General features: G+C 41.4%; 1 protein-coding gene across 4 annotated transcripts in view; it reads right to left on the minus strand.

Moving 5' to 3' along the window:
• The window catches only part of TGFBR3 (transforming growth factor beta receptor 3), a 208,531-nt gene that overhangs the window by 161,575 nt on the left and 19,669 nt on the right, over positions 1-27,287 (minus strand). For all 4 annotated transcript variants that reach the window (XM_032648927.1, XM_032648917.1, XM_032648923.1 and 1 more), the window contains exon 2: positions 14,732-14,911. In XM_032648927.1, the coding sequence (XP_032504818.1) occupies positions 14,732-14,792 (61 nt within the window). In that variant the 5' untranslated portion in view covers positions 14,793-14,911. The remainder of the gene's footprint in view (positions 1-14,731; positions 14,912-27,287) is intronic.

Raw genomic sequence — 27,287 nt, forward strand, 5'->3', positions numbered from 1 at the left:
GGGAGCACAGAGCTAAACAGCAAACTCATTCTGCCCTTGCTACGTTTGTCCTAGCTCTCTTTCTTTTTCTAAACACGCAGATTCTCTAAATAAGGAATAACTTTTTGAAGAGCTACTATGTGCCATAAACTGCTGGCTGCTTTACATGTTATTTAATTCTCATAAAAATCAACAGAATAAGTATAATTAGCAATAATCTATAGATAAGGCAACAGAAGCTCTGAAAATCGTAAATTTGGGACTCAAATTCAAATCTTCAATACAGAAAACAAAAGAAGAAAACTTTTTATTCACAACCTCCTCCCAACTTCATCAGTCCCACTGTACTGCTTTAAGCAGAACATATGGAAAATAAAGAAACTGGGCATTGATAGAGTCTGTCTTGTCTGCAACACTGGATTTCAGGATCAGATCTGATTTTCGCACTAAAAATATGCCTAAGCAATAGACTTCCAACTTAAAAGACTGGATAAATATGTTCAACATGCTCATATTTTTCAAAGAACACCATTTTCAATAGTTTTGTTTAAATAAACATGACCCTCTGATTTACATGCATTATCTCATTTATATTCCTCACAAGAACACAGTGCAGTGGATATAATCAATATCTCTATTTTATATATGAGGATACTGAAGTTATGGTCATGCAGCCTGCAAATAGCAAAGCCTGGGCCTGAACCTGTGTCTGAATCCAAAGCCCATGGTCACAACTACCGTAAGATCCTGACTCTCTGACTTTAATACATCTCTGTTAAGACTAGACATTGTGGTAGAGAATTACTTTTCCTACATAAGAGTGTAACAGGAATCCTTAGGTATTGCTCACATTTGGAGGGTAAAATCTCTACAAAATCCTTTAGTTACAAGTCCCAAAATAAATTTCTGCTGGGAAAACCCAAGGGCCTGGCAAAAGGGCACAATTTTCAATCTTTGGGTTCTGAGACTGTCCAAGGAACAAGAGTGCTCACTTTACCATATTGAAGAGATGCGATGGCTTCCCCTGCTCAGCAACACCAGTTTAAGCCTCAGCTAAAGGACATATTTCTTATAGTACACACTGAGCTCTGAGTTCCTACAAATTAGAGCAAAGCCACCAGGCCAATAACTCTCTTTAGCAGAAGGCCTTAGTTATCTGTGACTGAGTTCACTCTCCAGATGGCCAGAGGGAGTATTAATTTTTATCACTGTTAATCAAGGGTAGTTTAAAGAAGATAGAATTATTATCTCTAAAACAGAGGTTCTCAAACCTAATTCTAATGAAACACACATGCATAATGAACATTGTTCACATTTGGACACACTACAATCTTCAAAATAAATTCCTGAAAACTCCAAGGAGTACTGAAAAAAATTAGAGAAAACTCAAATTGAGGGGTGTACCATGTTCATGGATGGCAAAACAGATATTACATGCTACAGATTCTGTGTTCTTTTCATTCTTTTTTTTTTGAATTTTACTTTTTATACAGCAGGTTCTTATTAGTTACCTATTTTATACATATTAGTGTATATATGTCAATCCCAATCTCCCAATTCATCCCACTACCACCACCACCCCCGCCATTTCCCCCCCTTGGTGTCCATACGTTTGTTCTCTACATCTGTGTCTCTGCCCTGCAAACCAGTTCATCTGTACCATTTTTCTAGGTTCCACATATATGCATTAATATGAAATGTTTGTTTTTCTCCTTCTGACTTACTTCACTCTGTATGACAGTCTCTAGATCCATCCATGTCTCTACAAATGACCCAATTTCGTTCCTTTTTATGGCTGAGTAATATTCCATTGTATATATGTACCACTCTTTTCATTCTATCAACGGCAATCCTAACCTCTCTCTCTCTCACTCAGATATATTTAAATGCAAATAACCATGGTTAGGGTAAACTTGAATCTTGTCTTTTTAAATAAAAATCACTCTTTAAAGTCAGCACTTTAACTATTAGTAGTAACATTACTCATGGTATCTTACAACTTAACTGGGATATACCAGCAAGTCTTGACATTGTGGCACAGAATTACTTTCTAAAATAAAAGTGTAATGAGATGGAAAAAAATAAAGCAGCAAAGAAAAATCACAGTCATTTATTCATTCAAAGGCTTCATTCCCAACTTTAAAAATATCTTTCATGATTCCTCACAGCTCTGAGATCAACTCCATCAAGCTGCCTGGGGACCATCTGCAGAAAGGGTTAAAAGTCAAAGTTGCTACTCCATGCTTGCTGGCTGAGGAGGAAGCAGGTTTCCTGGAACCTCAGGATGGCCAGCCTCACACAGAGTAAACAGAGCCGCTGTGCACTCAGGAATAAATTCCTCAACCAGCACATACTCTCCTGAGGTTTGCATGTAAGTTTTTTCCAATAGATTCCAAGTTGAGGAATAAACAGAAATAATAGATGTTCTTGGGCCTTCTTGAGTTCAGGAAGATCTGACATTATCATGAAATAGCTCAGCACAGTCCTCTGAAATTTTTCATTACAATTCTTTTCTCCTGAATCATGTTAATAAAGTACAATTTGGCCTCGGATTCATACGTAACTACTTACTCACAAGCAGCTCAAGCCCAGAAGGACGGGGAAAAGACACTGAGGCCTGTCAGTAGGAGGCAGGGCCAGGCCCAGGCCCAGGAATTGTCAGATTTCTGGATAAATGTTTTCCAACAAAGCTATATATTGCTTAGAAGAGAGCTCCCTTACAGAACACTTGACTGGCTCTGAGATAAGTCTGAAATACTCTTCTCTGCTTTCATTTTCAACTGCCTACACTGCTCTCAGAGTCACCAGAACTGGCGCTTGCCTCAACAAGCCTCAAATATCTCTCATCTTTAAGGGGCAAAGACTTCCATTATTTTTCTATAATTCATCAGATTGAGCTAATTCAAGGTATTATTCTATAACATATGTCAAATGTAACAGAATGATGCAAGTCTATTTTTAATCCTTCATACATACAGCATACTCTGAACTTATATTGTGTGCACTTGATTTCAAACTGAGATTTTTGAACAGCATTTTCCAAACGCAGTAGCAGTTTGCTGCCCTGGGCCGGCCAAACAGAGGAAATGAGGAATCTGATTTGTTTTATTTTAAGAGGAAGAAAAAAAAACTACTTAAGGCCTGATCCTGGTACCTTTTGAACAGTTAACACTTGGAACCTAAACTGTTTCATAATAAACTAGAGCTCCCTTTCCTCCCTCCAAGAAGAGACCGTTGGGAAGTATTTATTTAGTTAATGAATGTTAAGTAATTGTGTTTTCTCACAAAACAAAACAAAACAAAAAACTTCTAGAAGATGCTCTTTGGGCTCCCTAGCTCTGCAAGGTCCATATGAGCTCCATCAGCCACGAGCCTGGAGCAGTAAACTGGGAATTTAGGGAACAATGTGACCACAAGCACTTCTCCAAAAAGAAAAACAACTCCCCTCTTGGCCCAACTCCAAAAGGCAATTGAGCTGGGTAAGGTCCAGGCTAATCTCTGAACAGCCTCTCTGCCAACTTTCTCCTACAGTCATTAGGTTTTTCAGCATGGGCTTTGCAAATGATCTAAAACAATTAATTAGTGCTTTTGAATTCACCCCATACCATTAATGAAACATTGCCAGACAGCCTTTGATAACATATTTCCAGAGCTCATTAAACGTGGCAAACCAGAGGACACAGACTCCCCAGGCACCCAAGAGGGCCAGGCTGAGACCTGGTTGTTGACAGTGAAGCCATCCTGGAAACGATCCTGGGGTGACAAAGTGGGGGGCTGCTGGGGTCAGGCCCTTAGGGTCCTCCACAATATGCCAGACCCTGCTCTCAAATTATATCATTATCAGGCTCTTAAAGTTCAAATTATTCTTTCACCCTAAAGACATTTTTTTCTTCTAATGAGTGGAAATTCTTAATTTGATACTTAAAAGTTTTATATTGCTTCTAATCCACACCTCCACACCTCCATACCTCCATCCCCCAAAAGACTGGTTTTAATTTTTTAAAAGAGGGGGGATGAATAATAGTTTTAAAAACTAAATATTAGAATAAATCTTGTCCCAAAATTCCCTCTTTCAATCAAAGAGTCCTGCATAATCCAAGATTTCCCACTCCCATAACCTCAGTCATGTGAGAAATCTTTCGATTTTTTTACTATCTAATGCCACACAGAATTCCAGGCTGCTCTACATGCATGGCCAGCAAGATAAACACATTTTTGGGAGGCCTAGAAAAAAGCTAGCAGGGGGGCAAGAAGTAAAAATGTTGTTGCATTCCTCTGGACTTTTCTGTTCCAGTTTCAAAAACAGAACGACCACCACCTGGGGCTTGTGGAGAGCCCCAGGGCAAAACTTAAGCTGCTTATCGCTGTCCACCCACCCCAAAACCCACCCCCTACCACTCCTACAATGACAGTGATGAGATCTGAGAAAGCAAATCAGAAAATTTTACAAACTACTCAGGGGCAAAATAAATAAACAAGTTATTTTAAAAGACAACTTTTCAGGCACAGTGGTTAAATCTTCACAGTGTCTTATCCCAATTTTTAATAAATATGATGTTGATGCTTAAAAAATATCAATAACAACTTTGGGGAGTTTTTTCCCTTCTGTAAGTTGTTAATTTTTTTAAAGTTCTAGCCTAGAATCTGATTACAGGAATAAAATAGGAACCAGTGAGGAAGCCAGAGCTAAAAACTAGAATGGCAGGGCTTCCCTGGTGGCGCAGTGGTTGAGAATCTGCCTACCAATGCAGCAGACACGGGTTCGAGCCCTGGTCTGGGAGGATCCCACATGCCGCAGAGCAACTGGGCCCGTGAGCCACAGTTACTGAGCCTGCGCGTCTGGAGCCTGTGCTCCGCAACAAGAGAGGCCGCAATAGTGAGAGGCCCGCGCACCGCGATGAAGAGTGGCCCCTGCTTGCCACAACTAGAGAAAGCCCTCACACAGAAACGAAGACCCAACACAGCCATAAATAAATTAATTAATTAATTTAAAAAAATACTAGAACAGCTCCAGCAGAAATGGGGTGTGCCCCACTTGACATTCCGGATTTTTTTTTAACACCCTTGTTAACCTACCTCAACTCCCCCTGTTATCCAGTCAGCTGGTACCATCCCGCATTACCTAGAGTCTCCTCAGCCACAGCTGCCTGCACCAGTGCCCCCATTACCTACTAAGTCACGAGGCAAGAAATGGGAAAAGGCAAAAGAGGCACATGAAAGGAAGAACTGAGGGAAAATTCCTTCTTCTTATAGCTACAGCCATTATTTCAAGGTGTGGCCCCAGCCAATAAAGATGCACCTGGTATTTGCAGGTGCACCATACCTACAGTTGGAGAGCTAAAGGTGTCTGTGGACCTCACTCCTTCAAACCAATCTCCCTTCCAGCACATGGATCCCTCTGACCCAAATGAGTTCACTGAAAGGTTTTCAAGGTAGCTGTTTCAAAGGCATGCTAAAACCAAGCTCCCTTAATGACAGTAAGACTTTTTCTAGAAGGTGTTTGCAGGTTCTGTGTTACAATTTGTACATAGAGAAAACAGATGATCTATGCTGTCAAATGTGGTCCTCAGACCAGCAGCATCAACATCATATGGGCCTGTTAAAAAAATATATGCATTGAGGGCTTCCCTGGTGGCGCAGTGGTTGGGAGTCTGCCTGCTGATGCAGGGGATGCAGGTTCGTGTCCCCATCTGGGAAGATCCCACATGCTGCGGAGCGGCTGGGCCCGTGAGCCATGGCCACTGAGCCTGCGCGTCTGGAGACTGCACTCTGCAATGGGAGAGGCCACAACAGTGAGAGGCCCGTGTACCGCAAAAAAAAAAAAAAAAAAAAATGAATTGAGTAATTAATTTAAAAAAATAACACATATAATTCAATGGTAAAAAAATATATGCAGTTTGTTACCCCATGAAAACTGAATCTGCATGTTAACAAGACCCCCAGGTGATTCGTACGCACATTAAAGTTTAGAAAGCACTGGTCTAATGTCTGTCTGTTTTTAACTTCCAACTCCAAAAGCAAAATGGGTATACCACTCTCAGGCAAAAGCAATATGAATATCCATACTATAAAACATATTTTAAAGTAATTATTTGCTCTACAGAATAAAGTTTACTGTAAGTATTCAGCTCCTTGCTCACACCTAATATGTAATTTAATTTATAAAAATGAGTTTACACACAACATGCTTATTTACTATGTAAAGCTGGATGCAACTTTATTTCTCTGAAACGCTAATTTTGCTATGAGAAGCAATTTTGCAAAAGGTGGTAAAACCCTCAAAATCCATAATCCTGAAAAACAGACCACATGGGGAATGAAAAGGATGAGACTTGGAAATCAGGACAGTAGGTAAATTAGGAAGAGAGGGTCCAGGCTTTTAAGACAGTGATTTTTCAATGACAGTCATTCACAGCGCAAAGAGATTTTCTTTAGACAGTTTTGGAGGTTGTTCTGTGTTTTAAGATACAGTTTTTACTGTTACATAGAAGTAATTATCTTTACTATTAAGTTATGGCATAGTATTCCACTGATATATCTGTCTTTATAATCTCCTCCTCAAAAGGAGCAAATTGAAAGAAAACCATAAAATCATTCTTAATTTCATAGGCATTTCACTCCCAAGGGTCTTGCCTCTAAAATCTGATTCAGGCCACCATCATCTCTTGCCTCAATTATTACAATAGCCACCAGCCAGTATCCCTAAATGCACCATAACCCAACAGTCTATTCTCAACACTGCAGCCAGAGTAATCTTGTTACAATATCCTTCAGATCACACCATTCTGCTGCTCCAACTCTCCAATGGCTCTTCTCACTCAGAGTAAAAATTTAACAATGGCCTACAAGGCTATATGCAGCCCTACACCTGTCCCCCAGGTAACCCTCTGACTCTTCACTCCAGCAGCCACCTGGCCTGTTTACTAGGACTTGGGCACTTCAGACAAGCTCCCACCTCAGGACCTTTGCACGTGCTTTTCCTTCTGCCTGGTGTCCTCGTTTCCCCAGATATCCACTTAGCTCACCTCCTTCAAATCTTCGTTCAAATGTCATCTTCCCAGTGAGGCCCTCCCTGATCACCTTACTTTATATTGTACTTCCCCAGGAGTAATTCCTAGCCCTGTTGCTTCTTCTCCACTGAACCTGCTAAAATATGCATAATTTTTTGTTTCTGGTCTCTCTCTCTCTTCACTAGAATGTAAGCTTCAGGTGCACAAGAATTTTTGTCTGTTTTGTTCACTGCTGTATCTCCAACACCTGGAAGAGTGTCTAGAGTGCTCAGTAGATGCTTGCTGAATAAATCAATCAACACTTTAGGAAACAACCATGTTAGAAGGTGGAAAAAACTCATTATTTGCACTAACTCCAAAGTATCCCCTTTCTGTGCCACAGAAGCTAGCAAACTACCTGAGACCTGGTATGCACCCAAAGCTAATTCACCAGACTACAACCTCCCACCTAAACATAGCAGTATTTAAAAGTTGAAAGAAACGGTGAAATGATAAATGGTTCCTTCGTCTAAAAAAAGAAAGGGGCAGGTGGGAGCTATGTGGCATTTTGTTTTACCAAGCAGCAACGAAATGCTAAAGTGGGCCACACAGATGCGTCCCGCTGGAACAGCTCATCGCAGGAGCAGCTCTGGCACCACTGGAAGCAACAGAGCAGGAACTGACTCCAGAAGCAGGTGCTCTGCTCTCTCCTGAGGCCTTTGCTACCTGAGCATCTTTCCGGATGAGGCAGGAGGGTAGGGAGGAAGGGAGGTGTTACTACTAATGGCTCATCTATCATCCAGACCAGGACTAAGTTTTCAGGCACGTGAGGACAAAGGGAAGCAACACAAAGAACTCAGAGCAGTCTTATTGGAACTTTTTCCTTTTGCCATAACTATACCACTTATCGCTATATGGTTCCCTTCATTGCCCACAGAGAGAATAACTTTTTTTTTTTAATCAATATTTTCCTCTGAAGGCAGTAAGATTTTCCACATTCTACTCTAGTGTTTTTGTTTGTTTGTTTGTTTTCCTTAAGATTTCTAAGAGTTGGCAGGATAGGACAGGAGAATAGCTGGGCCTCACTCCCCAGAGCACCTGCTGCCTAGTCCTTGGAAGGAACATTCTGAGAGCAAGTGCATTTTTAAGCCTTCTAGAATTCTGCCTGATTTACAATGTCCTCTCAGAGAACAAAAATATGATTATATGGGACTTCAGGATAAATCTATTTTAGGCCACTCTGGCAGAGAATGTTTTAAAGAGAATGAAAGTCAGCGGTTCACGTGGATGCAGTGCCGGCCAGGCCAATCTTCCAAGACAGGCAGACTGTTCCATGCCTTGAGGCCCCCATGTGCAGGGCCGGTCCTGAGAGAAGGCACCACAGTGAAACACTTCCTGGAACCCGCCTTGATCCTACAACACTTCCAAAACCAGCTCTCAGAGTTCAGAGCTCTAGCAATGATTCAAGGTGGTCCCAGAGTAGGAAGGTTTAGTTATCAAAGCAAACAAGCTGAGAAAGTCTAATTTCCCAAATCCACAGTGTGTGAGAGTATAAGCCCTGAGCAATTAAACAGCTATGTGGTCACATACAGATGGCTCTGTCCTGATGGAAAAGTTGATCAGTGTTTACAAAAATGCCCCATCATTGGTACCCTAAAATAACCCAAATAAATCAACAATTCAGAAAGCTGGGTGGCAATTATACAGTCTAGGATAAGGATGCAAAGGAGAGAGAAACCTGGGTTCTGTGGACCTGTCTGACAACAAATCTATGTATAATCTTACACACACTCTTAGTAAATATCTTTCTTATACTATATGAACATCTGCTTACCCAATTATCTCTTCTCCTTGCAAATGAAAAAGGGAAAGGCCTTTTATTTGATATCATATCATATTCCACTTCTGTGGGTGGAATATGCAGGGCAAGGTAATCTTTGAGAAATGAACTCGTATTTTTCTTGACTACAGCTAATGGCCCCAACTCGTGTGTGTGTGTGTGTGTGTGTTGTTTCTGTGCAAAACTAAAGAAAGGGAGGCAGGGACCTCATCGTGCTAGGGTGTGCATGGTCCCCCCAAAGAGATCACTACCTAAAATGCAGGCCACGGTATTCACTCTGGGACTTTTAATAACATTACTTTGTTTTAAAATAAATAGAAAGTTGGCACCCTGGTGATAGCTGGCATCACAACTGACAAGATCTTTTGCCTATGTATCCAAAAGTGGTTATAATAACCACCTATAAACAATAATAATCAGAGACCAAATCAACTAGTTGTGTCCAAAGACTTAGGGGTTAGCAAGAGAAGATCCTTTTGAATTTGCTTTGAACCTTCAAGTCTATTCCTCCTCTACCCTTTACATTCCCTGGTGGCAGCTCCCACCGGCACCCTCCCTCCCTTTCTGCCATGATGAGTTACAGCCTCTGATCCCTCAGTTGGCAGAGCAGGGAAACTATGGCAGAACCACCTCTGCGGTCCTCAGACCATTGATCTCAAATCCAAGAGAGAGAGAGTGCCAGTTCCCTTTGGGCAGCACAACGGAAAGAACATGAACTCTGGGTCTGCTGCCATGCTGTCACTTACTCATCGTATGACTATTATTACCTAAAGGACCGTTTTAACTTTTTAAAAAATTTGTCTCTCACATTTTTCTTCTCTAAGCCTCAGCTTCATCATTTGTAAAATTAGTATAATAATAATGGAAGGGGTGGTGGCAGTAGTAATAATTACAAAAACAGCAATAGTGATGAATAGCTACCTCACTGGGTTTCTGTAAGGATTAAATGAACTGATTCGTGCAAAGTACCCAGCAGAGCACCTGGCTGCATTGTTTCAAGAGGTGCTGAGGGGCGCACTAAGACTCAACGGTGCAGTTCATCTGCAGAAGTGTGCTGGGTTCGGTTCGATCAAGAGGCAGACCAGCTTTCTAAATTGCTTACTTTCTCTAAAGCCCCTTACTCCCATGCCATAAATGAAGAAAACAACCCTGCCCACCCAGGGACTGCTAGGAGAATCAAATGAAACACTAGACATGAGAGCATTTTGGAAACAATAAAAATAAAATGATATTATTATGTTTAGCCTCCCCTCAAGGCTGCCAGCTTGTTCCATTCCAAACCACATATTAACCAGCTAGTGTCTCTGCTTGCTGTCCTACGGACCCGAAGAGTTCAGAGCTTTCTTAGCAGGAAAATAGCTCCAACGAAAAACATCTCTGTTTTCCTGTGGACTGTACCTGGAATTCCAGGTACATCCTGGAATAGATAAAAAGAAATGAGTTTGTTCAATAGAAATAAATGTGTGTGCGGGTCATAGGCAAGCATCCAAAAGCATACACCTAGGCACCAAATGGAAACCACGGAATGAGGGAGACAGCCAAGCCATCAACACTGGCCAGCACAGAGGCCAGCAGCGTTTCTGCAGAGCTCCCCTCAGCAGCACCCCTTTGGCCTGACACAAGGGACCAGTAGGGCACAGACAAGTCCATCCCCTCCTACCAAATTGTTTTCCCTGAATTCTCCATACGTGCCTCTTTTTCTCATTATTAAGGCTCCTGGGAACACAGCCCTACCTAACTCTGGCAAGCCTCAGAGGCAGCCGTTAATACTTTTTAAAGATGTGTAGCAGAACAGTTTTTAAAGTGAAAACTTAGTGAGCCTTAAGCCCACAGGAGCAAGCATTTACCTTTATAACTTCCCACTTTTCTTAGATACATTACAGGACCTAAGATAAGGCACCAAAAAGCTAAAGTAATTTCTAATCAGAAGGCATTATGGTCCTTACACAGTTCTTGTTCACCAAGAGCATGGCCCTCTCTCCCCACATGCTGTACAATAACCAAGGAACAAGGGAGGGAAGGAAAAGTATGAGTTTTGTCAAAGCAACCACTAACCCTGGGCTGTGGCTTCTGCCTCCGCCTCCTTCACCCTCAGCCACAAGCAGGGAAGGAAGGCTTTCACTGAAGGCCCACACACAGGCACCTACTGTTCCAGCTCAGGCTCATTTTAGGTGCTGTGCTCTTCTCCTCCCTGGCCGCATGTCTAAAGGAGGCCTTCACCCCTTCTGCTGCCAAGAACTCTACAGTAGAGCTCCACAGCCCCGTCAGTGAAAGAAGAACGCGAATAAAGAAGGCCCATTACTTGAGGGTCTTTCCATTCTGATGACTTACATACGTCTCTTCTGAGGCCAAAGGGGTTTCATCTGGTTCCAGGATGTCTCACTGGTGGCTACTCATCTGGTATTGAATCAATCAAGGGAAGAGGCTCATTCATTACCCACGGAGTGTCTCCTACGTAGAGGCTCTAGTGGAGTGGTGGATGGGCTGGAGTCTAGAGCCAAATTGCCTGGGTTCAAGTCCCTGCTCTGACACTTATTAGATATTTTTCTTATAAAATGTATTATTTTTAAGATTTATTATTTATTTATTTATTCATTACTGGCTGTGTCAGGTCTTAGTTGGGGCACGCGGGATCTTCATTGAGGCACGCGGGATCTTTGGTTGCAGGGCGCAGCCTCTTCGTTGTGTTGTGCAGGCTTCTCTCTAGCTGTGGTGTTCGGGTTTTCTCTTCTCTAGTTGCGGTGCGCAGGCTCCAGGGCGTGTGGGCTCAGTAGTTGTGGCATGCGGGCCTAGTTGCCCCACGGCATGTGGGATCTTAGTTCCCTGACCAGGGATCAAACCCGCACCCACTGCATTGTAAGACCGATTCTTTACCACTGGACCACCACAGAAGGCCCACTTATTAGTTACTGAGTCCCAGTTTCCTTGTGAGTAAAATACAGATGATGATAGTAATAATAATACCACCTCACAGGGTTTTCTTATAAAAACAAAATAAATTAGCTGGCAGAGAGCAAGCCCTAGCTGAATGTCAGCCTATGTGCCAGGCACTGTTGCCTTTGTAGCCAAGAAGGCCATATTCTCAGTCTAACTTTGGGAGGCTGCAGTTTGAATTCTAAGATTAAACAGTGCATGCTTTTGGCTACAGGGGGATGGAAGAAGAGATAATCCAAACCTCAGAATGAAATCCACAGCCTTGTTCTCACATTTGAGGTCCTCCACAATCTACCCCCATCCTTCCTTCCAAACAGACCTCCTCTACATTCCCAACCAGTTCTCTGGGTCATCCGTTCTTTAAAACAACATCAAGCACCTAACTGCCCTGTTCTGTGCTAAGCCCTGTTCTCCCCTCTGCTCACCCCAATGCCTTTCGCTTTCTAGATCCTGCCTGGTCTTCAAAACAGAGCTCAACACCTAGGCTTCCACAAAGCCCTCCCCAGCTGCTCTAATCCACCCTCCTGACCCCCCTGAGGTCTTCTGGCTTTTCCTCACCATGCATTGATTATTTGGTTATATGGTTATATTTTATATGCCGAACTAAAGTATAAGCAACTCAAAAGAAGGATGAATCTTACATTTCTTTCTATATCCCTAAGTAACTAGTACTGTGCTTTGCACTCAGCGGAGACTCAGTGAATAAGTGATTTACTTGACGCTTCAAAAGGGCACAGATGACACACAGCAAACCCATTATCATTTTTTTAAAACACCTTTCTGATCAAGACTCCCTCATAGTGTAGAGATTAAAGGCTCAATCTGTAGACCTAGACTCAGTAGGTTTATGGTTAAATCTGCCACTTAGTAGTTGTATGACCTTGAGGAAGTTACTTAACCTGTCTATGCTTCAGTTTCCCCATCTATAAACTGAGAATAAACAAAGAACCTACATTTCTTAGGGGAGTTATGAGGATGGAATGAGATAATACATTTAAAGCACTTTGAACAGGGCCTGATACACAGTAATTCATTAATTATTATAAATATTCATTATTATATTATCTTCTACTATCTTCTTGAAATTCAGCTCATGCAGAATGCCCCAAAAAAGTATTTTGCAAAGTATGCTGAGCCTATACAGAAAGCTACTGGATGTCAGTATTATATACAAAACATTTCTCCCTTCTTCTTCATTCATTTGGCCCATCAGCTTGTTCAAAAAAGCATCTCTACCTCTGTACTATTGATCAGTTGTCTCAGTTTGTTATAAAATCTGTAATTCTACTGTACCTTCAATCTTACTGTACACTTCAGCAAAGCTTTCAGTGTGTACACAACTCAAAAAAAATTTTTACCAGTGGCTGGAAAGAGGAAGGAAGGTCTCAAGCAAAACTGATTCACTATCAAATACATCAAGGCGATACAGAACCACCAAACTCACCACATTCCCATGAAGTACCTTCTTAAGTTATGTTTTTTCATCAATGAAAGCAGAAAATTCTGCCTCAAACCCACCAGGTATAATTATACATCTTGTTATCAAAACAGCACATTTTTCCATCAAGCCATTTCTCTCTCTTTTTTCTTTCTACTACTTTTCAGTGAGATTTTAATTAAGATAAGTTTTAATACACAGGCTAAAAGGCAAATAACTTTTCAATCATGAGACAAAATGAAACTGCTGACAGAGAGAATGGGCAGTTCAAATTCACACACCAGCATTCAAAAAAAAACTAGCAACTTTCTCTCAAGATATTTGCAACAAGGAGGACATTCTGCTTTCCAATCTCATAAACCTGTTTCTGCAAACTGGCTTCCACTCAGTCTGTGCCTGCATATGACTCCTGGTCTGAGTCAACTGGAGCATTAATGGTGGTCCCGCTTCTTCAGTATAACGCAGAGGTGAAGAGCAGAGTTGTGACTAAGTGAGCTTATGAACTAAGAATATCCTTGCTCATTGTTAGAGGCTATAATTGTTTAGCACAGTACCTGGCTGCAGTGTACACTCAATACATGGTTATTATTATCACTCTCATGTAATCTGTATGTGCAATTCAACAGCTAAAACCAAGAGGCTAATCATGTTTTAAGTCAACGTGTTTCTTCTTGAGGCCAGCCAGTTTCCAGAACTGGCCCAACAAAATAGTTCTATGTAGCTCATTATAGAAGAGACACAAAGCAAATTATTAACAAAATAGAGCAAATTAAGTTTCCAAATTTGTTAAGTAACCCTGATTGCCACACTAAGACCTTGCCTAGGAGATCTGACGCTCTTATTTAAGCAACAATGTTCCAACCAAATCATGTGCTTCTTCTCATCTCTGAGCTCCCATCCTGATGGCCTCTAGGAAGCACAGTGTATTTCTGTACATTTAAAATTTTTTTATTTTGCTTTGTTTTGTTTTGTTTTTGGTCGTACCACGTGGCTTGTGGGATCCAGTCCCCCTACCCGGGCCCTCGGCAATGAAAATACAGAGTCCTAACCACTGGAACGCCAGAGAATTCCCTCTGTACTTTTTTAAAAATTACTTTTTTAAAAATTACCTGAAATAGGCAAAATTAAATATTTCCTAAGTAGCCTATGCTAGGAGTGTCACCTCTATGTAAAAGATCTATTTATTTTGTAATAAAGAACAAAAAGCCTTTCTTGAAATTCTTATTTACGACAAGAAAGTAAATGTAATCAATGCATGTAACAAAATTAAGTGGTATTAAACCGCATATTTGTTCTCTAGCCACCTCAACACTGAAGGTTAGTTAGGGTGTTACTGACATTAGAATGTCTAGCACTTGTCTAGTAAAATATAACATGGGCAAACATACTATGTATCTGTAGAGTAGTCAAATATTTTATTTCCTTGAAGAACACAAATACTCAAGTTTTATATAAATATCCCATGTCCTAAATGTTTCTAGACTGAAGAGACTGAAGAAAAATATATCCAAAAGAATATAATGAACATGCAATTTATATTATGCAACTTACCTGCAGTTGCTAAACAGGAACTCATCAGGGCAAACATGGCAATCACACAATGAGAAGCCATTTTTATTTTTCCAAAAGTGTGTCCCGTTCAGTCACCTCAGTCTGCAGTTCTTCAGATTATAAATAATCTTTGCAAATTGGAAGTGGCCTTAAAATCTTTCTTGCCAATTTTCAAATTGCCTATAAAAATAAACATTTTAAGAAGAAAACTTAATGCAGGTATTTCTTTTGATAAATACACATCAAAGTGAAATGAAGAATTTCTAAAAAGTATAAGATAAATTTATCTTGTGTGCCTAGACAGCACTCAAGCAAATGTTGGGGGTGCAGGGGAGGTAATTACCTAATAAAGAATTTTATAGCAAATACTTCTGCAAATACATGCTGTTTTGACATTTTAAATCTTTGGTTTTATATAAAATTTTCAAGAATATAGAAGAAAATCAAGGTACACCTATAATATAACATCATCAGTTATAAAATAATCAGTGACACTTGATACATGAACTCCCTAGTGCCAGCAAAAAAAACACAAGCAACTCTGATTAGAACTCAATCTAAGATGCAAACTATCATACATAGGATGGATAAACAACAAGGTCCTACTGTATAGCACAAGGAGCTATATTCAATATCCTGTGATAAACCATGATGGAAAAGAATGTGAAAAAGAATATATATGTGTATAACTGAATCACTTTGCTATACAGCAGAAATTAATACAACATTGTAAATCAGCTATATTTCAATAAATTTTTTTTAAAAAAAGAACTCAATCTAACGTTATGGTGACAGAGTTATCACAGGGATCAAATTGAAACACATTTAGAGTCAACCCGAAAAAAATAAAGAACCATTAAAAGACAAGATTCTTATTTCAACTGTTTACCAACATTTTAATAAGCAAAACTGTCTCTCCCTGTCTCTCAACCCCATCTGAGACTATCTGGCTGCATGACTAGAGGATCCAGAAGGTCTTTTCTAAACTTTTCCTATCCAGAGCCTTGAATGGTGAGTTTTGTGAAGGTTTGCTGAACTGGAATATCCTCCTATGGCCCTAAAGATCACCTCATTTAGACACTCCAAAGTATTTCCAGCCTTATCTCGTTGAGCCTGACACAATCCATAGAAGTTGCAATTCAACAAATGTTTACAGAGCACCTACTATGTTCCAGGCATTGTGTGAGGACATGATTCCTGTTAACAGGGAAAAAAATTATCCAACAACTGGAAAAAAGTATAAAGACCCTGCCTGATCTAAGCCCTGGGCAAGGCAAGATCACAGAGTTTCTAGGACCCACTTCAAAGAGCTAGAGATTGCAGCCTTGTTACTCTCATCCAGAAAATTGCATCCCCAGAACCAGTTTGCTACCTTTAGAGACAAAGCCAGTTTGGGCACTTGTAGATACAGTAGAAAAATATAAAAACAATGGAAAAATGAGTTTCTAATCAAATGGTCTTAGTTCACTGCATCGATTGTTAAGAGAAAGATATTTAAAATGGTTCCCTGCAGTAGTAACACTAATGGCCCCTGAGAAGGAGAGAAACAGGGTGATTGGGGGACAGTGGTGGGAGGGGGCAGGAACCTTTTCACTGAACTCCCATTTGGGTTTTACAAGTATTACCTACCCAGAAATAACAATAAAGTCCTAATTTCAAAAATAATTTTTAGATATGCTTTAAAACTAAACTATTACATATACAGGAGGCACTGCAGTTCAATCTTGGTATGACAGTGATTTTAAAAGCCTAGTGTGAGTAAATATAGATTATGATGGCAGTTAAAGGTCTGCGTAAGTGTGGATCCACTCTGCCACCTAACAAATGGGTGATGTTGACCAGAATACTCTTCATGCATGAAACTATCCTATGGACTGCCGTGAGGATTAAAGGAGTTAGTATATATACATTGCTTACAACAGTACCTAGCACATAATAGGCAATGAATAAATGTTAGCTATTATTATCATGCTTGTCCATTCCCTTTGAGGTATATTTATACCAAGAAAGTGGAAAAAGTAGGGTGTGATTATTGACATAATTCTTAGCTGTTGGAAAACCAGTTTAGTCTTTTGTTTGCTGCTAAATAAACACTACAATGGACACAAAAAGGAGATAAGCTAAAGAGTGGAATCACTACGGGAAAAGAATTGCCAGTCAAATTGAGGCACAATCCATTGGTGGCACAATGGTCTTATCTCAAAAACTGACTAAATTATAGACACAATTTTGGACACCATAAAATTGACTTCAATCTTCCCTTTAAGTCCAACATTTCTGTCACCATAATTCCACATCACCTCAGATGTAATGGAAGTCTCCTCTGTTAACCTAAAAGTCAATGACAGCAAAGAGAATTTGTCCCTATTTTTTTTCCCTTCAAAGAATTAGATTTCCTGGGCTTCCCTAGTGGCGCAGTGGTTAAGAATCCGCCTGCCAATGCAGGGGACATGGTTTCGAGCCCCGGTCCGGGAAGATCCCACATGCGCGGAGCAACGAAGCCTGTGCGCCACAACTACTGAGCCTGCGCGCCTAGAGCCCATGCTCTGCACCAAGAGAAGCCACCACAATGAGAAAACCGCGCACCGCAACGAAGAGTAGCCCCCGCTCACCGCAACTAGAGAAAGCCCGCACACAGCAACGAAGACCCAACACAGCCAAAAATAAATAAATTAATTAAATTAAAATGTTTTTTAAATTAGAGTTCCTGAATGGATCAATAAGAAAAACTCTAAAAGAATATGCTATTTCAACAAATGCTAAGGGCAACTTTTATAAAGCAAAACCCTGTAAGGAGATTTCAGAAGAAGATGACTTCCCAGAGGATTTTTATGGTGCACATAATCTATATAACCAGCAGGAGGCTTGTGGGAATATTTAATGAGCTTGTGTCACCCCCTGCCCGCAGCTGCAGAGGCTCTGTGGAGCTGTGCACGTTAATCTGGGGCTTAAACCAGGTCTGAATGAACCTGTGGAAAAGAAAGGCAAACGGTTCTATTAAAAATATAGACTGCAAATTGCTGACAAGAATATTGGGTAATTATTAAAATGCAACAATTACAGATACAATAGAGCCAAGCTAAACACTTTGATGCCCAAAGGCAAACCACAGCAAGTTTACACCGGATCTTAAAACATCTCCAAGAAAGTCCAAGACAAGTTGAAACTTACATACTGCTGCTTCAAACAAAGAGGGAGCTTTTCTTCTTTCAGCTTAAAAGTCCCTCCATAATGTAACTTGTTCAAAAAGAAAATAAACTGCACAGAATTTTTGTCTAATCTTCCCAATGTGGTGACAGGATCCTAAGGCGGAGGAGAATCAAAAAAGGAAGCATGTTGTTCCATTCAGTGGAACTCCAGTTTTGGCCAAGACTTGCATACATCAGCACCTTAACACACGACTTAGGGATCAGTTCCCCCATTAGAAGAATGCAGGATGATCAAAGGCTTTGGAAAAGTCGCAGATCTTGAATAAAACTAGGGAAATACAAACTCTTGTCCTTCTCTGATGTTACATCACACTCAGTCTGCAAAGACCAGGGACTCGCCACTCTGGTTTTCTGACCTCACTGTATCTCTTTGGACTTTAAGAACTAAACTCTTCCTTTAAAATATAAATAGGGTACTCTGAAACCTTGAATGAACAATTTGGGGGCTACTGTGTAGTAGTCATTTCACCCACATTTCAAAGTAATGTATTCCATTCAAAGGGTACCAGAACTTATAGTATCCGCAAATGAACAGAATACAATTCTGAGAGGGACTTTAACGGATTTTTTAAAAAAAGGAGTGTGATACTAATTCTTCTAATTTCCCCTGTATCTATTTCTAAGGCCATTAAACTGTGTGTTGCCCCACATTCTCTAGTGATCCAACAGAATTCACAGGGAAAGACCAGGATAAGCTGAAAACCGCTACCCAAACAAGTCCCAAAAACCATCACGGGTTAAACTAATGTTCAAAAGGAATTGGTTGGGAACAGTATTCCCTGAGTTGACCAGGATGTCTTTTAAAGAGAAAATCTTGCTCTATCTTAGTGGAAAAATGTGGTGAAATGATGTCTGGCAATAGGCTAAAAGCCAGCAAGAAAAATTGTTAACTTCCCCTTAGATGGCTAACACAGTGGCTATGAACATGACATTATTCAAAATCAGAACTTAAATTAGCTTCCATCCAATCAATTTCTCAATTAAAAGAATTAGCATGCTAAAGATAACATGAACAGCTTTTAAAGTTAGAAGAAGTCAACAGGATTCATGGATGAAGAGGAGCCCAAACTCCAAGCCCAGCACTTGTCCCAAATAACAGGGCAGAGTCAAGACTAGAAACCAGGTCTTTCCATGACCAGCACCCTACCTTGCAGTTCCAGGTCTGTTGCCACAAACTAGGAACCATTTTCTCTCCCTCCATACTCAATCTCTGGAAACAGAATTTTTTTTCGAAGAGAGGGGGAAGCCTGCCATGGCTGCCACCAGACATTGGTACTTCCACGTTGACATATGTACTCTGCACAAATCATTACTGATCACAAACCGTGACTTGACTTCAGGACTGTGGGTGGCGGCTATAATAAATAAACAATCCTTGGTGATGTTGTATGACTCAAGTTCTGTGAAGATGAAGCACAAATCTTTGCACAATCATATCTTAACACTAAGACTGTTTAGCCCACAACAAGGAAAATATTCAACAAATGTGAAGATCTTAAAGACAGAGATATAATGAGTGGAATAAAAAATGGCCATTCCCTAAACTCAAATAGTAAATAACACCTGATTTTCTGGTACCTTCAATATGAAAAGGTTTTCTAGCAGATCATTAAGTTGTTTCTAGTCTGATCATTTAAGTGAATTTTTTTGAGAAAGGTATACTGTTAAGTCTGCAAATGGTTAAATAAAAGCTGGTAGAAGAATTATTCTGATGGATATTCAACATGTTATTCAGGGGATTTAGAAAAGAGGCAGGATGGAGGACATCAATATCTAGCTTGGCAGCCTGTAAATAGGGGTGTGCAACATGTAGAACAGATACTGTTGTTTGTCTGATGACATTTGGATGCCCTTTAAGACTTGTACACAGAGAGAGCAAAGCCACCTTACTGAGTCGCAACTCTCAGATTTCTCTACTACACAGCGAAACTAGCTACTTCCAAATCCCCATTTTCAGACAGATTTGGCACAAAGAGGAGAAAAATCCTGGATTTGGATAAGAAATCTTTGGAATTGCATCTAAGTACAATCAATATTCAATAAATATTTACTACTAGGAGCCAGGCACTGTTGAAGATACCAAGGATATAGCAGTAAAAAAAAAAGGAGCCAAAAATCCTGCCCTCATGGTGCTTATATTCTAGTAAAAGTAACACCATTTAGTACATTAGGCAAGATATTTAATTTCCTGAGCTTCATTTCTCCCTTCAGTAAATCTTTATTTATTGCTTACTCATACCAGGCAATGGGAATATAATGGCCATGAAAAGAGACATATTCTTTTACCCTCATGGGCTTAAAGTGTGGTGGGATAAACACAAATATGTAATTATACACTATGATAAGGGCCCTAAAGAAAAGGTATCCACAACCTGAAGGATAAGTAGAGATTTAAAAGCTCTAGTGAAGGATGACATTACAGTAGAGGAAACATTACAGGTCACTGATGCTGAAGGGAGCATGGCTGCAAAGCCAAAGGGAAAAGAGAGGAACAGGTTCAAGAAAGAGTTTAAGCAGGAAAGTGGAATGATCCGATTACGTTTTTTAAAGTTTCCCTGGTATAGGCACTATGGAAAACAGTACGGAGGTTCCTCAAAAAATTAAAAATAGAACTACCATATCATCCAGCAATTCCACATCTGGGTATATATCTAAAGGAAGTTAAATCACTGTGCTAAAGAGATATCTGCAAACCCATGTTCACTGCAGCATTGTTTACCATAGCCAAGACATGGAAACAACCTAAATGTCCACTGATGAATGAATGGATAAAGTAAATGTGGTATGTACACAATGGAATATTACTCAGCCATAAAAAAGAAGGAAATCCTGCCACTTGCGACAACATAGATGGACCTTGTGGGCATTATGCTAAGAGAAATAAGTCAGTCAGAGAAAGGCAAATACTATAGGACACATATGTAGAATCTAAAAAACTGAACTCTTAGAAACAGAGAACAGATTGGTGTTGCCAGAGGTGGGGGTGAGGGGTGGGAGAAATAGGTGAAGGTGGTCAAAAGGTACAAACTTCCAGTTATAAGATAAATAAGTTCTAGGGGCGTAACGTACAACATGACAACTATAGTTAACAATACTGTATTGTATATTTTAAAGTCGCTAAGAGAATAAATCTTAAAAGTTAACACAAGTAGGGAATTCCCTGGTGGTCCAGTGGTTAGGACTCCATACTTCCACTGCAGTGGGCACAGGTTCAATCTCTGGTCAGGGAACTAAGACCCCACATGCCGCATGATGCAGCCAAAAAACAAAAAAATGTTAACATGAGTAAAAAAAAAATTAACTGTGTGAGGTAATCGATGTTAACTAAACTTACTGTGGTGATCATTTTTCAATACATACATACATACAAATACATGTTGTATTTTATGCAATGTTATGTGTGAATTATATCTCAATAAAACTGAAAAAAAATTTTTAATTAAAAATAAATAACAATTTCCCTGGGTACCATGTGGAGAAGAGACTGAAGAGAGCCCAGAGTGCTTGGATGTTCAGTTAAGACTCTGACAGCACGTCAGATAAGAAAGGTGGTTTGGATCAGAATGGAGCCTCAGTTTCTTCATTTGTAAGAAAATAAACTAAACTTACCTACATCACAGGGCCGTTACAAGAATCAAATTAAATTGTACACATAACAGCATAAAAGCTATCATTACTTATCATTAGCCGGCTGTCTCTACCAAAGAGAATTATCCTGCAGCCTAAGAAAGTCCCAATATTCTATGGCTGCCAGTGGAAGGGGAAAAAAAAAGGATTACTCTTGAACTACCTATACTTGTGGATAGGAATTCCACATGAAGACCCAGTAAAGGAAGGCAGGAAGCACAGAGGGTACAAGATGTGCAGAGAAGCTGGGCTCTGCTCTCCCCTGCCCCTCTAGGGCCTGGCCCACCCTCCCTCCTGTTGGTTACACAGAGTATAACCAACACATCTCTGGCCCCAGCATCCTTAGTTTTCTTGGGGCTGACCTTCAGTCAGTCCTTAAAAGCCCACTGTCTATCCCAAGCACAGCAGACCTCACTGCCCAAGGAAAATACAGCAAAAAGGGGAGGGTGGGCATGTACACATCTCACAAGGTTGTGAAGACCAGGTTTTGTTCAAGTTCACAAACTAGGACAGATTTTATTTATTTATTTATTTATTTATTTATTTTGGGGTGAGTTAGGTCTTCACTGCTGCGCCCAGCTTTCTCTAGTTGCAGCGAGCGGGGGCTACTCTTCTTTGCAGTGCACATACTTCTCACTGCGGTAGCTTCTCTTGTTGCAGAGCATGGGCTCTAGGCGTGTGGGCTTCAGTAGCTGTAGCACACGGGCTCAGTAGTTGCAGCTTGTGGGCTCTAGAGCGCCGGATCAGTAGTTGTGGCCCACGGGCTTAGCTGCTCCGCGGCATGTGGGATCTTCCCGTACCAGGGCTCGAACCCGTGTCCCCTGCATTGGCAGGTGGATTCTTAACCACTGCACTACCAGGGAAGTAGGACAGATTTTTTTTACCCACCAGTGCAGTATTCCAGGAACTACCTTTCACATTTAATATTTCTGCATCCAAAGATTTCTGTTGCTTATAATTTTAAGCTAGAATAAATAGGGAACTATTTTTGGGGTTCCAAACCTGGCTTACCCAGATGTCTTACACTGGACAAGTCATTTAGCCTCCATCACCCCCTCATCTGTAAAATAGTAATGATATTTTGATGGTAATATATGAGACAGAATATGGGCATGATACCTAAAACAACACCTGGCCCACACAGTATATTTTTTTATTAAAAATAACAGTCATTGCAGTTATTATGATTAAAATACATCTAGTCTTTGGAAAAAAATCAAGCAAACTACCAGTAACAAGATAATATAAATAACAGTTTAGGGGCTTCCCTGGTGACGCAGTGGTTGAGAGTCTGCCTGCCGAGCAGGGGACACGGGTTCGTGCCCCAGTCCAGGAAGATCCTACATGCCGAGGAGCAGCTGGGCCCGTGAGCCACAGCCGCTGAGCCTGCGCGTCTGGAGCCTGTGCTCTGCAACGGGAGAGGCCACAGCAGTGAGAGGCCAGCGTATCGCAAGAAAAAAATAACAGTTTACATCAAAGTTTGTATTAATTTTAGGATTAGACTTTGTCATCTAGAATTTCAAAAATTCCCTTCATCACCAAAAAATAATGATTCCAAACCTAATATAAGATATTAGTCCTAAAGATAGTCCTAACATTGCAATGCTGTTCCCAAAGGGTAGTAAAGCTGCTGCCTCAACAGCTCTGGTGTTAAGTTACAGGGATCTGGCTGCATGGCCCTCCTCAATTCTACCTTATGATTCCCAAATTAGCTTCAGGGGTTTAGCCTGGGGGCTGCGGAGCTCAGCCTGGCACTGCCACCAAACTAACCCAGCTGCCTAGAGAAAGGAATCAGCTATCACCAGAAGGGCTTATTAAATCACAAGGCTGCAATTATTCCAGCAAAGTCAGCACAGCTGAATATTCTCAGGCCCTAGTAAGCACCAAGCCATTAAAAAAAGCTTTGGGGAAAAAAAAAAAAAAGCTTTGGGGAAAAAAATTTAAAAATAAAAATAAAATAAAACAAAAAAAAAGCCTTTGGGGAAGCTACACCTTCTAGACCTCCAATAGACTATTTTGTACAATATGTACTAATTTACTAAAATATTTGATTCACATCTTTATTTATATTTGCAGGGATTCTGCAAATATATGAATTTAGAATAAACACTCCAGCAACAGACTATTTTGCTAATCACAATTAAGCACATTTTGGGACTTCCCTGGTGGTGCAGTGGTTAAAAATCTGCCTGCCAATGCAGGAGACATGGGTTCAAGCCCTGGTCCGGGAAGATCCCACATGCCACGGAGCAACTAAGCCCGTGTGCCACAACTAAACTACTGAGCCTGCGCTCTAGAGCCTGCAAGCCACAACTACCTAGCCCGCGTGTGCTGCAACTACTGAAGCCTGTGCACCTAGAGCCTGTGCTCTGCAACAAGAGAAGCCACTGCAATGAGAAGTCCACGCACCACAAGGAAGAGTAGCCCCCGCTCGCCGCAACTAGAGAAAGCCCACTCGCAGCAATGAAGACCAACGCAGCCAAATATAAATAAATAAATAAATTTTTTTAAAAAACAAACAAGCACATTTTTTTTTATTCCTCTCACTGACTTCCAATATAAAATTCTTTCTCTTGGGTGGGGCTAATCCCTCAACAGATACATTTCAATCACTTAACTGATATTATTTGGTAAGGAAAGGGCTCAGCAGCCCAGGCATTGTGAAACATTAAGAATTAAAACCTTTAGATGGTTGCCCACTGCGGTCAGGATAAAGACCAAAACACTTTGCATGGTTGCTGGGTGTTGCCAACTTAATCCCACCTCATCTTCTGCATATTCTCCAGCCATGCTCACCTTAATTCAGTTTTACCAAAGGGCCAACCCCTTGCTTCCAGAAGCGATGTTCACGTTTTGCAACTCAATGACCCTCCATGGTCCCCCTAATATGGTCAATTTCAAACATCTTCAAGGCCTCAGGTCTTTGTATAAGCATTACTTCTTTAAGGAGGCCTCCTCTGATTCTCTCGAAGTAGAACGTAGTGCAATTCAACCCTGTTGGTAAATCTCCATGTAATTATTTCCTTCCGGGTATGGTTTTTGCACTCATCTGTTCACTCCAGAAAGCGGGATGAGAGTCTCCCTGGCTCACCTGGCATATAGTAGGCATCCAATGAATGTACCATATGGATCGCAAGTATAAAATACTACCCTGTACATTACAATGAGAAACAGTATGAAAAGATGGTGAATTATCAGAACATTTCTCAATAATAAATGATAAGCCAACAAGTAAGAGTTGTATATAAGAAAGAACCTACACAGCAGGCAGCCTGAAAGGGACAAGAGAGGCAAGAATTCTGGCATCAACATGTGTTACAAGCTCAGACAAGTCACTTCATTTGGGGCTTTAATTGCTTCATCTCTAATATGAAGAGACTCAACAAGAAAATCTTTTATTCTCTACCTTACTTATGATTGCCGTTATAAGGACTAACAACTAATCCTGAATCTCTCCTATAAAATGAAACTTCAAACACACTTGTGGAAATTTGAAATGCATGATCATGTAATGGCTAGCAGGAATGACAACAACACTAGAAAGTATTATCCCAGAAAAACATTCAACTTGACAATGTATGTGTACATAAAATACTAATACTACATTAGCTATTTTTAACACAACTTATAGAAAGAAAAAAATTTTTTAATGAATTATCTTACAAGCAATGCAAGCAACTACAAAACCTGAATTTTGTCAGATCTGCCCCTTTCATCAAAACTGCCATTTTTGGGAAGATCTAGGGGAAGATGGCGGAAGAGGAAGACGCGGAGATCACCTTCCTCCCCACAGATACATCAGAAATACATCTACACGTGGAACAACTCCTACAGAACACCTACTGAACGCTGGCAGAAGACCTCAGACCTCCCAAAAGGCAAGAAACTCCCCACGTACCTGGGTTGGGCAAAAGAAAAAATAAACAGAGACAAAAGAATAGGGACGGTACCTGCACCAGTGGGAGGGAGCTGTGAAGGAGGAAAGGTTTCCACACACTAGGAAGCCCCTTCACGGGCGGAGACTGCAGGTGGCTGAGGGGGAAAGCTTCGGGGCCGCGGAGGAAAGCACAGTAACAGGGGTGCGGAGGGCAAAGCGGGGAGATTCCCACCCAGAGGATCCGTGCTGACCGGCACTCACCAGCCCGAGAGGCTTGTCTGCTCACCCAACGGGGCGGGCGGGGCTGGGAGCTGAGGCTCGGGCTTCGGTGAGAGCACAGGGAGAGGACTGGCAGCATGAACACAGCCTGAAGGGGTTAGTGCACCACAGCTAGCCAGGACGGAGTCCGGGCAAAAGTCTGGAGCTGCTGAAGAGGCAAGAGACTTTTTCTTCCCTCTTTGTTTCCTGGTGCGCGAGGAGAGGGGATTAAGAGCGCTGCTTAAAGGAGCTCCAGAGACTGGCGCGAGCCACGGCTAAAAGCGCGGACCCCAGAGACGGGCATGAGACGCTAAGGCTGCTGCTGCCGCCACCAAGAAGCCTGTGTGCGAGCACAGGTCACTCTCCACACCTCCCTTCCGGGGAGTCTGTGCAGCCCGCCACTGCCAGGGTCCTGGGATCCAAGGACAACTTCCACAGGAGAATGCACGGCGCGCCTCAGGCTGGTACAAGGTCACGCCGGCCTCTGCCGCCGCAGGCTTGCCCCGCACTCCGTACCCCTCCCTCCCCCCAGCCTGAGTGAGCTGGAGCCCCCAAAGCAGGGGGTCCTTTAACCCCGTCCTGCCTGAGCTAAGAACAGACGCCCTCCAGCGACCTACACGCAGAGGTGGGGCCAATCCAAAGCTGAGTCCCGGGAGCTGTGCGAACAAAGAAGAGAAAGGGAAATCTCTCCCAGCAGCCTCAGGAGCAGCGGATTAAATCTCTACAATCAACATGATGTACCTTGCATCTGTGGAATACCTGAATAGACAACGAATCATCCCAAATTGAGGAGGTGGACTTTGAGAGCAAGATTTATTATTTTTTCCCCTTTTCCTCTTTTTGTGAGTGTGTATGTGTATGCTTCTATGTGAGATTTTGTCTGTATAGCTTTGCTTTCACCATTTGTCCTAGGGTTCTATCCGTCCGTTTTTTTGTTTTTTTACTTTAAAAAAAATCTTTTTTCTTAATAATTATTTTTTTAATAACTTTATTTTATTTTACCTTACTTTATTTTATTTTCTTTTATCCTCTTTCTTTCTTTCTACTTTTTCTCCCTGTTATTCTGAGCCGTGTGAATGAAAGGCTCTTGGTGCTGCAGGCAGGAGTCAGTGCTGTGCCTCTGAGGTGGGAGAGCCAACTTTAGGACACTGGTCCACAAGAGACCTCCCAGCTCCACATAATATCAAACAGCGAAAATCTCCCAGAGATCTCCATCTCAACACCAACACCCAGCTTCACTCACCCTATGCCAAACAACGAGCAAGAGAGGAACACAACCCCACCCAATAGGAGAGAGGCTGCCTAAAATCATAGTAAGTCCACAGACACCCCAAAACACACCACCAGATGTGGACCTGCCCACCAGAGAGACAAGATCCAGCCTCATCCATCAGAACACAAGCACTAGTCCCCTCCACCAGGAAGCCTTCACAACCCACTGAACCTACTTTAGCCACTGGGGACAGACACCAAAAACAACGGGAACTACGAACCTGCAGGCCGCAAAAAGGAGATCCCAAACACAGTAAGATAAGCAAAACGAGAAGACAGAAAAACACACAGCAGATGAAGGAGCAAGATAAAA

This window comes from Phocoena sinus, chromosome 1, assembly GCF_008692025.1.
Source record: "Phocoena sinus isolate mPhoSin1 chromosome 1, mPhoSin1.pri, whole genome shotgun sequence".
NCBI classification, from domain to species: domain Eukaryota; kingdom Metazoa; phylum Chordata; class Mammalia; order Artiodactyla; family Phocoenidae; genus Phocoena; species Phocoena sinus.